The sequence below is a fragment of the Indicator indicator genome, chromosome 6, assembly GCF_027791375.1.
Source record: "Indicator indicator isolate 239-I01 chromosome 6, UM_Iind_1.1, whole genome shotgun sequence".
Classification (NCBI taxonomy): domain Eukaryota; kingdom Metazoa; phylum Chordata; class Aves; order Piciformes; family Indicatoridae; genus Indicator; species Indicator indicator.
In genome coordinates, this window is record NC_072015.1 from 16,398,159 (window position 1) to 16,411,356 (window position 13,198).

The 13,198-nt window shown below is 46.8% G+C and overlaps 1 protein-coding gene across 1 annotated transcript in view; it reads left to right on the forward strand.

The window, feature by feature from the left end:
- The first annotated feature begins 5,820 nt into the window (after window positions 1–5,820).
- Window positions 5,821–13,198, forward strand: part of RREB1 (ras responsive element binding protein 1) — a 137,164-nt gene continuing 129,786 nt past the window's right edge. The window contains exons 1-2 of the mRNA XM_054381975.1: window positions 5,821–5,860; window positions 6,471–6,620. Coding sequence (XP_054237950.1) covers window positions 5,821–5,860; window positions 6,471–6,620 — 190 coding nt within the window. The remainder of the gene's footprint in view (window positions 5,861–6,470; window positions 6,621–13,198) is intronic.

A 13,198-nucleotide genomic window follows, 5' to 3' on the forward strand; every position in this document is an offset into this window, starting at 1 on the left:
AAATACATTTAAACTAACAGTTAAGGGTGAGAGGCTGAGTGGTCAATAAGAATGAAAGATGTAATATTCAAGACCAAATCTGGTCATTAAACACCAACTTCCTTTTGCACACCTTTTTTTTTTGTTTGTTTGTTTTGATTAGTTTGTTGTTTTTTTGTTGGTTTTTTTTTTTTTCCTTGTATTACCTGGCTACAGAAGTTTCTGGGCCACAACAGAGAGCTTTAAAAGAAGTAAAAGAATTGCAGTTGGTGGTTTTGCTCCCACTTGTTCTTATTCCTGCTCTGTCTCTTCACAGACATGCTTGCACATGGGCTATACAACCTGTTTCAGAGACTGTACTTTCATGATTACAGAACTGCTTGAGGATGTAAATGTCCAACAGCTGCCCAGTAGTTGTTTTCATGCTATGTTTTTAAATAATCTGAGGAATGAGCAGGCTGTGCAGTTCCATAATTTGGTAAGTAATTCAGTATGCAGAGGGGATCGATCTTAGTTTTACCCATTTAAATCAAACTATTCTTTAAAATCCTCCTCCCTTAAGAATCTTGGATACCAAAACTGTAGTAACAGTCTGTTGTGCCCCATTTGTTTTAGTAACAAGGCTGAAAGAGGTGTCAGTTGCTTATATATTACTTTAGGCATTCTCTACAGCTACCACTGTATATAGGATATAGGTGGACATACAATGGTATAACACATCTACCTGAAAGAATAGGTTTCAGTTGCTGATCTTCCCTAGAAAGGATTTAGAAACATTTTTCATTACTAAAATAGTTGAGGGGCATAGTCGATGCTCCTTTTCACACCCTGAAAAGCAGGGCTGGGACAGGGACTCATTCATCTGACTGGTTCAATCCCAGAAGCAGTGCTGCTCTGCATCGCAGCCAGCTGCTGGAGACTCCTGCTGTGAAAGGAGAGAAGAAAGATGGGGCTGATAACTGCTGCAGCCAGAGTTCAGGCAGTCCTGCAAGATACCCTATGGGCTGTGATCTAAGGGGGTTAATCTGCTTGAGGGTAGGGAGGCTCCACAGAGACAGAGAGATTGGATCAGGGGACTGAGGCCAATGGTATGTGCTTCAACAAGGGCTGCACTTGGGCCACAACAACCCCATGCAATGCTACAGGCTTGGGGAAGTGTGGTTGGAAAGTTGTCTGGCAGAAAGGGCCCTGGGGGTTGTAATAGACAAGTGGCTGAATATGAGTGCTCAGTGTGCTCAGGTGGCAAAGCAAGCCAATGGCATTCTGGCTTGTATCAGAAACAGTGTGGCCAGCAGGAGTAGGGAAATGATTGTCCCCCTGCATTTGGCATTGGCGAGGCCACTCCTCAAGTAGTCTGTTCAGTTTGGGGCACTTTGATACAAGAAAGACATTGAGCTGGTGCAAAGAAGAGCAACTAAGCTGGTGAAGGGCCTAGAAGGGCCTAGAAGATAAGTCTTATGAAGAGCAGCTGAGGGAACTAGGACTGTTGAGTTTGAGGAAGAGAAGGCTGAGGCGAGACCTTATTGTCCCCTACAACTTCCTGAAAGGACATTATAGACAGGCAGATGTCTGTCTCTTCTCATGGGCAATTAGTGATAGAACAAGAGGGAACAGCCTCAAGCTGCACCAGGGTACATTTAGGCTAGACATAAGGAAAAAAAATTCACTGAAAGAGCAGTGAAGCACTGGAACAGGCTGCCCAGGGAGGTGCTTGAGTCACCATCCCTGGATGTGTTTAAAGGTCATTTACATGTGGCACTCAGTGATACGGTTTAGTGGTGAACTTAGTAGAGTGGGGTTAATGGTTGAACCTGATGCTCGTGGTGGTCTTTTCCAACCTGAATGATTCTATGATTCTATTCTATGATTTTCAGAGTCCAAGGTGGCTGAGCATGGTAAGTGCATCACTGTTACCCACAGAGGGTAAATGGCAATGATGCAGAACACTGTGTCATCCAACAAATGCTCTGACAGAGCTTGTGGCTGGTCTTATGTGATGTGCTTCTCTGTGTGGTTCTCTGCTGCACAAATTGACCTAGTTTTCCAAGTGTTTTTTTTAGGAAATATATTTAATTGAACTTTCCTTTTACTCTGTATCATTACCCTGTTTGTACGGTGGTTACTTTGTCAGGTCTGTTTTGTTATTAAGGAGCTTTTGATCCAAGAAACCTCTTTGCTTTAAATCAAAACAAACCCCCAAACCATGAGAAGACCCACCTGTAACATGTTTGTTCATTTAAAGAAATATAGGCTGAAATGCAAAGGAAATTCAAGCATTTCTTCTTGTGTTAGTTTTCATAAAGACCTACTCTCAAAGCCATCAGGGCTGTATTCTCTGATCCTCCCAGCAGGCTTTTCCCCACATTACTATGTTAGTGGAGTTCTGCTGCTTGGCATCAGGAAAAGGATGGTTGTGAAAGGATTTGGGATGCTGAGCAGTGTAAGGGGCCTCCCGTGCCACCAACATCTTCTGTGACTGGACAGCCATGTCTCAGGGTGAAGGACCTGGCTCCCAGCAGCTGCCCTCATCCAGCAGTCATGAAGTGTTAAAAAGTCAGGGCCTAACGGTGCCTCATACAATGTGTAAAATAATCCTGGTTAGTGAGAGAACTGCCTTACTCCAAACTGCTTTAGCTGGAGGGGTACATAAGCACTGCAAGAAAATAAAGTAGCTTCTATACACCATGATATGAAGTGGAGATTTTTGAAGATGTCTAATAAGATGGGAGGGAAAAAAAAGGTTTTCTGTACACCTTTTGCCTCAGAATGTCTTTAGTCTCTGAACTTTAAGGCATCATTGTGTCCTTAGGCTGTGGTATAAGCTACACATGCTGTTACTCTCTCCTTGAACAGCTTTAATCAGCATCTCAGATGTTTGAATTGCGGGTAGGGGCAGAGTTGTCCTTTTCTTGGGACCACAGCAGGTGGCTTTTATATCACCAACAGAGTTATGTCACCAGTGGTTTGAATGACACTGATAATACACAAAATACTGTCACATAACTATTTGGTTTATTTGCACTCTTGTTCTTTGCATTTATATCTCATCAGGGAGGTGTGTGAGGGTGATGTAGAAGTTGGAGGAAGTCTTCATGGCCCTTAGTGTGTTTATCATTGCTGACAAGTATTGATGTCCTGATATTAAGTAAGTATTCAAACTAAGGGTGAGAAAAAAAAGACTTAATACTTCAGCTGGCACAAATGAAATGATCAGAGGAGATGGGACAAATTGCAGCAATGCAGATGACACAAAATGCCAAGCAAAAAGGATTGGTGTACCATGTAGGCAATGTAGTGACCCTCTGAGATCAGTGTATTTATTATACTAAAAAAAAAAAAAATTAAGTCATTACATAACTTATTTGCCTTTTTTTTTTTGGTTTACAGCATTAATATAACATAGCATGTGCTGGTTCACCCTGTGTTACAACTTTATGAAAGAACAGGGATGTTTAAATCATAAACACAATTTTAAAAAATCACACACATATTTTCTCCAAGCACTAAAATTTTTCCCTCATGGAAGGTGGCTTAAGTACCTCTGAAGGCAGAAACTACAGTCAGGGTAGACAGTAATCTTCATGCACAGGTTGTCCAGAATGTCTCCATAGGACAATCCTGCATTACAGCGATTTATTGTAGATATCTGTGGAAATAAGGCCTTGAGTTGTAAACTAATGTTGTAGCAAACTAACTTCCACAAGTTTGCAGGTATGTGTCATGCAAGCTTAAATTGTGGCACTCTCTCAACATGAGTAACAACGTGTTTTCAGGGCTGAGCTCAAGAAAGACTTCAGTTCAGGTTTTGTTTTAGTAGGTTTTGGTTTAATTAGATGCCTGACCACAGGAGATACTGAGGTAAAGCTATAAGCTGGCTAAAAAGCTGTTGAATTTATCAACTGTTCTGCCACCACAGGTTGGCAGGTAGAACAGGGACAGAGATGAAAAGGTTAAATACATTTTACAATTAATTTATTTTTAATGACTTCCCTTGATTGTTTTTTGGTCAAATAAGAACCTTGCAACAGGACAATGAGAACACACTTTCTGTTTGATGCTGGTATTAAGGTTTAAAATCTTACATAGCTGCATGAAGATTCCTGTCCACCCTGACTGTAGTTTCTGCCTTTTGTCAGTCTGTTTCAAAAGATCCTAATGGATTAAGATTTAGACACATGTAATATTACAGAAAATTCAGTCTGCAGAAACCAAAACAACAAACACATTAAAAAAACCCCACTGCAGTCTGGTGTTCTGGGTTTGCAGTATGGCCATTTCCAGGTTCTAGATCACTAGACCTGCAAGTGTTTTACTTGGAGTCAAGAAAGGAAGAGGGTTATTCCTGACATGAGACACAGCTCCTGTCTCTGAGACAGGTGCTGTGTATCCCTGGCTTGTGCACCTTTATCCAGTACTTGAACAGAATGGAGCAAAGGAGGTGAATAATGACTGTGTGTGGAACGAGTTGGGTGAGGGCTTACTGCTCCATGGCTGGAATTTAGCCTTCCTTTCCATGTGAATCCCTCTGCAATCAGGAGATAGGATACCAGGTACCAGCCTTTTGCCTACACGCCAGGACTTGGATTCCTTTAGAAAACAGCCTGTGACTTCGGGTTTCATCTCCCCAGTAACAGCTGCAAAGGATCTAGTTTTAGTAGCTTTAGAAACAGTGTAAATAACAATTTCCTTAAATCTCTCCTCACAAACAGTTTTGCCTTCCTCCCCCCGCCCCAAGCTTTCAGGATGGAGTATTTCTAGGTATTTTATTATTTGTCACACAACTCTAAACCTTAAAATTAAATCTTCATGACTCTGAACACCTCTCCATCCTTTGTTTATCCTTCTACATCCTTGAACTTTCAGCACAGTGACAGTGATAGAAGGGACCATACATTTCAGTACCACATACATACAGCACTTACGCAGTTTGTAACTCTGTTTGCAAACATCTGAATCTTGCCTTTGATGAGACGATATTTTGACCCCTGCCTCTATGCTGATATTCTGAGTCTTGTTAAATCTCACGTCCTTTAGGTTTCCCCAGCCGGATGGGTGCCTGACCCCAGTAAGGACTCAAACGACACACCACTAGGAGCTGATTTCCGCACATGAAGCCTGCGGGCGTTCTACCTGGTGAGACACCGGGCTGGGAGGAAGGAGGATGCTGCACAGACATTTCCACAGCCAGCAGAGAGCCCAGATGAATTCCTAAAGCCCAGCAGCCGGCTCCGGATGCTCTCCAGCACACTTCCAGCTCAGAGCGCGGCCAGACTCAACCCACTCGGGAGAACTCGGGAGAGCAGCGGGACGACTCGGGGCGCCGCGTGGCACCTGGCCGTGCCCTCCCTGCTCTCTCTCCCGGGGCATCCCGCCGCGGCAGAGGGAAGGTGGGAAGTAGGGAAGGATACTGCGGGGGGGGAAGTTGTGCTCCCTTCTCTCCTTGCAGCAGCCCCTCCCCGCAAGAGATGCTATTTGCAACAGGCGGCGGCAGCGCGTCCCCGACAGAAGAGCCGGAGCGACACGTGATGTGTCTCCTTATCAGGGTGCGCGGGGCAGCGCGGGGGCGGGCCGGGGGCGGGAGCGCCCGCGGAGCTCGGCGGGGTCCCTAACCGTGCCCATCTCTCTTTTCCCCCCTCCCTCTCCAGGGAGGCGCGGAGGACGGGAAGTTAGCGCGGAGTTGATGAACTTTGCACATCCACAGAAACGCCATTTTGATTCCTTTTTCCGGAACAAGTTTTTGCGCGGTCCCCCCCCAGCGCGCTCCCCCCTCAAACCATCAGCTCGGGCGCGTCCCCGGTGCCCCCACCCCCCCACCCCTTTTCTGCGGCCCATCTTCCCGGCATGTCGCGGCGCAAGCAGCCCAGCCCCAGCAAAGTCCGGCGTAAGTACCGCGGGGCTGCTGCCTCACAAAGGGCAGGAGCGTGCCTTAACTCTGCAGGGATCTCTCCGGGTTTCTTTTCCTTGGGGGGAGCGGAGGGGGAGGGGGGGCAAGGGGGCGAAGAAAAAGAAAAGACAAACGTTTAGGAGGGGTGCAGGCGGGAGCTGAGTGTGTTGCAGCGTGTCGGCTGGTCGTGCGATTTCTTTAAATGCGTGTTGGGGAAGTAGAAAAAGTTTCCTTTAAAAAAAAAAAGGAAAAAAAAGTTTGGCTGGCAGCGGTGGAGATGATGATGAGTTCGTGCAGCCTCCCTCTTCCCTTCCCCCGCTCCTCCCTCTCCTCCCTCCGCGGTTCCTGGGGTGTTTTTTTTTTTTCCTTCCCTGTTGCAGACTTTCTACCAACCAGCGGCACCAGCCGCGGCGTTTTGCCTTCAGGACCTGATGCTCATCCATATTAAACCGTCTGAGCTCAGGAATCCGGCCAGATCATCCCCCCCCTCCTCCTGCTGCAAAGTTTATTTTTAACCAGCCACCGCCACAATTTGGATGGGGCTGCGAGGAAGCAACATCTTCTAGCCCGGCTCACACTCCCCCCCCCACCCCCCCAATCTCCCTAGCTTGCAGCCCTTTGCCTTTTAAACTTTTCCTTCGGGTTGATTTTGCTGCCAGCGGCGGCGGGTCTCGCAGTGGCCCCTGCCCGCTTTTCCCGGACGGGAGGGCCGCGCCGGAGCTGGGAAGTTGGGATGAAGGCGGCCACTTCTCCGCAGGTACAGACGGCTTGAGTCGCGCATCTCTCCGCTGACTTTCCGCTCTCCCTCTTCCCTCCCCGGTGGGGCCGCCCGGCCGTGCCTCCCCTTCTTCGGCACCCCGGTACGTCTCCACTTTCCTCTCTCCCACTTTTCTTTATTTTGTTTTATTATTTTTCTCCTTTCCTCCTCTTTCTCTCCAAGCGCACCCTCCCCCCCCCCCCCCCCCCCCCCCCCCCCCCCGCCTTTCCCCCACCTCCCGGTAGGGACGTGCGTGTCCTTTCCCCTCCGGGCCTGCGCAGCGCCGGGGGGGGGGGGGTTGGGGGGGAGCGAGGAGGGGGTTGGCCTGGCCCGGGCACACACACACGGGGATGGGACGCGGGGGACTACTGCCCCCCCCAGGTGTACCCCCCCGCCTCGTCCCGCTGTCTTTGTGCGATGCCAGGGACACAACCCTGCACGGCGGGGCCAGCTCGGGCGGCGGCACCACTACAGGAAGGAGCCGGGGCAGCATCCGAGTCCGGAGGGGGTCCGGTCCGGGGTCTCTGTCACTCCCTTCATCCCCCTATTTGGCTTTGGGTGGGGACAGATGGTGGAGACCTCTCCCGTAGTGGCGATGTTTGAAGTGAAAACAAAGTTTCTGGCCGGCCGGTGGCCACTAGGCCCCCCCACCCCCCCCCCCACCCCCCCGCCACCCGGTGCGGATGGGAGCCAGCCGCGACCCGTCTCTCAGGCGACTGCGCTCCCCATCGCCGGTTGCTACGGGCCGAGGGGCTGCCCCCCCCGGCGACGCCGCGGGGAGGATGCGAGGCTGAACCTCCCAACCCATGGGGCTAGGGGAGATTTTCTTCTCCTCTTCCCCACCCCCCCCTGCCTCCCGTCCATCCGCCGACGGTGCAGGGGCTCGGGGGCCCAAACCGGGCTGGGAGGATCACGGCGAACCGAGATGCTGCAACTTTCTTTTTTATTTTTTTTCATCAAGTGAGGAAGGGCGGTGGATTGAACTTTGTCATGTCGCAGATAACTTTTCTGTCTTCTCCTTACACTTCTGCCTCCCCTCTGAAGACATGCTGGCTTTTTTCCCTTTTTTTTCCCCTTGGCTTTTCTTTTTTCTCTCCCTCTCCCCCCCCCCACCCCCCTTTTTTTTTTTAAATTTTCCTCATTTCACCTCCCTGCTGCTAGTATCCTCCTGTCTGGGTTATGCAGGAGGAGAGAACTTCTGTCTCAGCGCATTTTGCTGCCCTGTTCCGCACCCTGCAGAGGCCCAGGCACGCTGAGTTGGCCAGTCTGGAGCTGATGCTCTGGTCCTGCCTGCCCGGGACCCAGCATCCTGCCGGGAAGCATTAAACTGATTTCTGGAAGGAATAGTTGGGGGAAACCAACCATCCAGGTTTAATTCTAACTCCCTTTTTTGCCTCTGTTGTAGATAAGATGTTTGAAGTGTGTTTGAAAAGGTAGTTAAGTGTCTGGTTCAGTGTGAGTTTGGGGCAGTGGTCTAGGAGAGAGACAGCACATGCAGCTGATGTTTTTTACCCTTCCAACATCCATCTCCATGCCTTGGAAAAGAACTTTTGCTTACTAAGGACAGGAGCAGCCACTAAATAACGCAGTCTTGTCACCCCTGCAGTGCACAGTAGACAGCTGTTATGATGGCTGAATTTTTTTCATCGAGGTCTGTTGTTTTGACACACAAGCACCGAGTTTTGTTACTGCAGTTCCTGTTTTCCACAGGGTCAGCGTGCGTGAAAGGGATGCAGTGACTCAGGGTCAGGCCAGCCATATTTGTTTTACATTTTAATTTTCCCTTTGAAGACTTAAGGGTATATAGTCTTTTCTTGGTGTGTCTGCATAATGCCGATTAGCCTTAACAGGAGTTTGGTACATCCAGGGAAGAATAGGGCCTTTTGTTTGCTAGAAACCCAGAAACAGCATGAATCCATCATCCAGTCAATCAGAGGAGCAGGGCCCTGCCTCACCTGCCGGCAGGGACAGATCCAGTCTCCTCTCTTGCTACAGGGCAGCTCAGCTCTGCATGGCGTGGCCTCTTCTGCGCCTTCATCTTCCTCCTCCCCGCAGCCATATTTGGATCCGAATTCATATAGTGTAGTTGGAAAAACACCATCCTTTAAGTACAATCGAGTAAACTTTCCTTCTGCTTTAATTTCACAGGCAGCTTGTAGTTGTCAAGCTGTTTGTCCATCGGCAGTGACTAAGTAGTTTTATTCAGCCACTCATATGCATTTAGTAACTAACTACACTGAAGAACATATATCTATGGTTTTGGCTTGGTGTTAAGGTTTTAGCTGGCTGGTTGATTTCTTTGTGTTTGGGTTTTTTTTGTCGTTTTTTTTTTTTTTTTTTCACCCAGACTTGGGTGTTTGAAACTTGGCTTTCAGATTTCAGTGTAGTGAAACATCTTACTCTGACTCAGCTTGCACAGGTTGTGTGCCTGTTCTTAAGTCTTGACAGTATTCAGTGACCCTCTGACCAAGTGCCTTTTGTTTTTGATTCTGGGGGGTCAGAAGATTATTGATTTTTCCAAACTGGGAAAGCTGAATGTCTTCACTATCAATTAGCAATACCTATAACCTTCTTTGGTACCTTCTTTGGTACCAAGTCAAGTGAAGTGTTTCCCAAGGCATGCAAACATTTACTTTTGTAATGCTTTCCTCAATCCTTAAGGATTTTATCACTTTTCCTTTGTGGAAATCACATAGCAATCCTAACAGTAGCTTGACTCAGCTTTTGAAAGTTTCTCCTGAAGCAGAAATAGTTCAGGTTGCTCTTTGATTTACATTTTAAATAAAAACTCTTCATGTATTTACATTGTGTAGATTGAAAACATATAGATAAATCTCTTTGGTTATATTCATTATCCCTTGTAAAAGTAGGTGGCGCTTAGAAGGTCATAGGATAAGTGTTGCTAAGCAGCTAAACAGAAGGATGCTAAAATTAACTTGAGTGTTTCTGTAAGGGATTCACTTTTTAAGGTACAATATTTATTTATTTTTACTTAAACCCTACTTTTTGGAATTAAAGCATATTAAAAAAAATGATGCATGAATAAAGCCTTCCAGGGGACTGTGGTGCTACCTACATACAGAAGTAATTCCACCCAGTATGCCTGAATTTTTCCATCATTGTGCCCTCGATTTGTGCTCTTTGCAGATGCCCTTCTAGAGTTATCTGTTGCTCCAGGAGCATCTGATGTATGTTGGATAGCAGCCTGCAGGCACAGGCTTGGGGAAGAAAGAAATGGCAAAGGTTGCCCAGGAACAGGCAGAAAACAAGTAAATCCTGTTAGTCTGACAATCTGTGCTCAAAAAAAAGCCCCTTTTAACTTCTTGATATACTATGGCTAAGTTTGGAAATTAGTGTTTTTTAGGGTGCACACTCTTCAAATGTGTGAAGTAAAGTCTCCTGCTTTCAGTGACAGGATGAGTGTATTATTGGACTGTGTTACTGCTGCACTTTGATGTGATTGCTCCTTTTCTTGGGAGAGAATTGTCTGTAGAGGATGGATGAGCAGCTTTTGATTCTCCTGAAGGTAGTGCGACTGCTTGGAGCTCCGTATCTTTTTCCTCTTTTCTCAATTCAAGCAAGGTGGTCAATCATGGGATTACAGTTTTAAAATATGCCTTCATGAGTATCTTGCAACTTGGAAAGGAACCAGGAACTGCTCCATCTTCTTTTGAGTTACAGCCTCATGTGGAGAGCTCAGGTACCCTGCAGCTTTGCTGGGAAGTGCCTTGAGGAGTAGATGTAAACTTTGGGAGTGAGAGGGAATTGCCCTCTGAGAGCACACAACTCAATTCTTACTTTTTTTGAGAGAAATGAGAATTGCCAAGTTGTTCAGCAGATTTTCTTTGGGGAGGTGTATGAGGAATCCTTTCTGTGTGTTGGGTGTGTTAATTTCTTTTATAACAACCTACATAAAGGAGCAGCTATGGGAGCTGTGCTCCCCTTCCTCTTGTTTCAGCATCTCTATAAGCTGTGGTTTCAAAGGTAGAACTTGGGTGGTTTTGGAAATGCCCCTCTCTGGTGATAGACTGAAAAGTTGCTATTTGTGTGGAGGGCCTGAAACTTGCCCAGCTTTGCCAGGCCAGCTTTGGTTATCAGCCTTTGATTGCAAATGAAAATAGATGAGGTTGGCTGAGGTGGGAAGTGCTGGCTCCCTTCTGGGGTACTTCTGAGCAGGAATTTCAGGAGGATTGACTCTTTGTTCTTCTTGGGTGCAAGAAATCTGATGATGGCTTATCTTTGATGTCTGCAAGTCATGATGTTTTTCCCACCCGAAGGTGTTTCCTCCACCCCACCCTGCTGCTCTGTTTTGACTGGCAACATTTGAGGGCCAGTTAGAAGAGTCCAGATTTCTGAGGCAGCAGCAGAGCATCTCACCCCACTTCATTCATCATTTCACTTAGAGCAGGGTAACAAAATTTATTTAGAGCATGTGCTGATTTCTTACTATGAAAAGTTAAAAGCACACTTAATTGCGAGCTGTGGACTCCCGTTGGAGTTCTTGTGCAGGAAAAGGGAAAAGAGCCTGGACAAAAGGGAGGAGAGTCAGTGGGATAGTGTGCTGGTGTTAAACCTGTTGGAGCAGCCTCCTGCAGTCAGAAAGGAATTATCCTATGATCCTGATGTAACAGAGCAGCGCCTGGACCTGTGCTTCTTTTAGAAACAGCACAGACCTGGTGTAGCCTGCTTTGCTTTTTCACAGTGGCATTGCAGCTTTCAGGTTGGCCGACCCAGCAATCAATAAAGGTGGTTGCCTTTGAATAGGTGCTTTACACAAAAGAAGTAGTTGATGGGTGGAGACTGTTTATTCAGAGTGATTCAGCTGAGGATGGCTGAGAGAATCTGAACTCTTTAAAGATGTAGGGAAAGGCAGTTCTTTTAACAGCAGGATTCACCTGCAGGGCCCCAGCCGTCCCAGAAGTGCTCCAGCAAGGGAAGAGAGAAGCTGTCAACACCGCCCCCCTCTGCCCTCCTCCTCCCCCGGCCCCACCTAGGGAGTTTAGGGTCCTGAGCTAAAATAGGTATTCCAAGGACCGTTAAGAGAGGGAGGTCTTCCCATAGAAGCATGTGGAATGAATCTTCCCAATTCCACTGTTTTCCTGCACCTAAGCTTCCCGAGAGAAATGTTTGGTATTTGGTTGTAATTATTTGATTATTTACACTCAGGATTTCAAGAGATCTTTTTCCTTTTGAAGAAGACATCCACAACCCATGGTATCTGATGTTTCTTTGGAGATTCATGTTATCTTGTTGCTTATGTAAGGGTCTCAAAAAACATTGGAGAGCTGCTTGCATGCAGTGGCTAAATGTCTTCCCAGTGTAATCTGTCAGTTTTGAGAAACAGAATCTTTTTCCAGCAATGCCCAGTGACAGGACAAGGGGCTGCAGACAACCTAGAACACAGGATGTTCTAGCTGAACGTGAGGAAAAAACTTCTTTCTTGTGAGTGTGCCAGAGATGTGGACCAGGCTGCCCAGAGAGGTTATGGACTCTCCTTCTCTGGAGTGATTTCAAATCCTCCTGGATATTGCAGTCATTTAACAGGGGTGTTGGGCTAGATGATCTCCAGAGGTCCCTTCCAAGACCCACCATACTGCGAGCCTGTGATTTCCTGTGTTGATGTGCTCAAGTGACTTAATAATTTGGTTCTAAAAGAGAAATGTATTTTGTGATTCATAGTGGAATCTCCAGCCTTTGATAACTGCAGGACTTCTCCATTTGTCATCTCATGGTGGACATTTTAAGAGGTATGAGCATGTGCTTTCTCGAAACAGCACCAACCTATTCATAGGTGTTTTAGGAATGGGTGGCTTACATCATCTGTCCTTTGAAAATGGAGGATAATCAGCCATTGACAGACTTGACAGACTTTTTTTTTTTTTTTTTTTAGTTAATTTAGGTACGTGCTTTCTCTCTGAGGATGTTCACTCTGCGGTGTAGTTGGCCTTTGCTTTTATCATGTGTGATGAGCTGGCTTTACCTCAGCTCTTGTTAATCCTGTTTCGTACAGCAGGTGATGTCAGTGTTCAGGTGTATCAGTACCTGGGAGTGCTTTGCTCAGCGCTTGCATCACAGTAATAAATTCCATTCCCCTGTTCAGGCCAAACTCCTTCATGCTGTTAACATTATGGCTTGGGCAAGGAGAGCTGCTTTGGATGAGTACTGCCTTGTATTTCCTTCAGTGAGCAAAATGACGAAATTTGGACCACTCAAAGTGGCTTTAAGGGGAAAGAACTTGGTTTAAGTTCCTCTTTGTGTTACACAAAATGCATTTTCTTCACTAAATGAGTTTCATTACGCTTTATAATGTTTAAGAACATGAGAAGTGGCCAGAATACCTATGTGCTGTTCTTCATTCGTGTGTGGATTTTTCTTCTGACGGTGACAGTGTCGCCAATGTGTAGAGAACAACAGGTGGCTGTAGTGTTTGTGCATGCTGCCTGCTTGGTCCCTTCCTTCCCCATGAAAGCTTTTAAGAGATCCTGAAATGGCATTCACCTGGATAATGTGCAGCACCACTCACATTGTTTTGCTGTCTATACCTCCTTTTGGGTGGAAGGAAGGAGGGATGGAGGAGG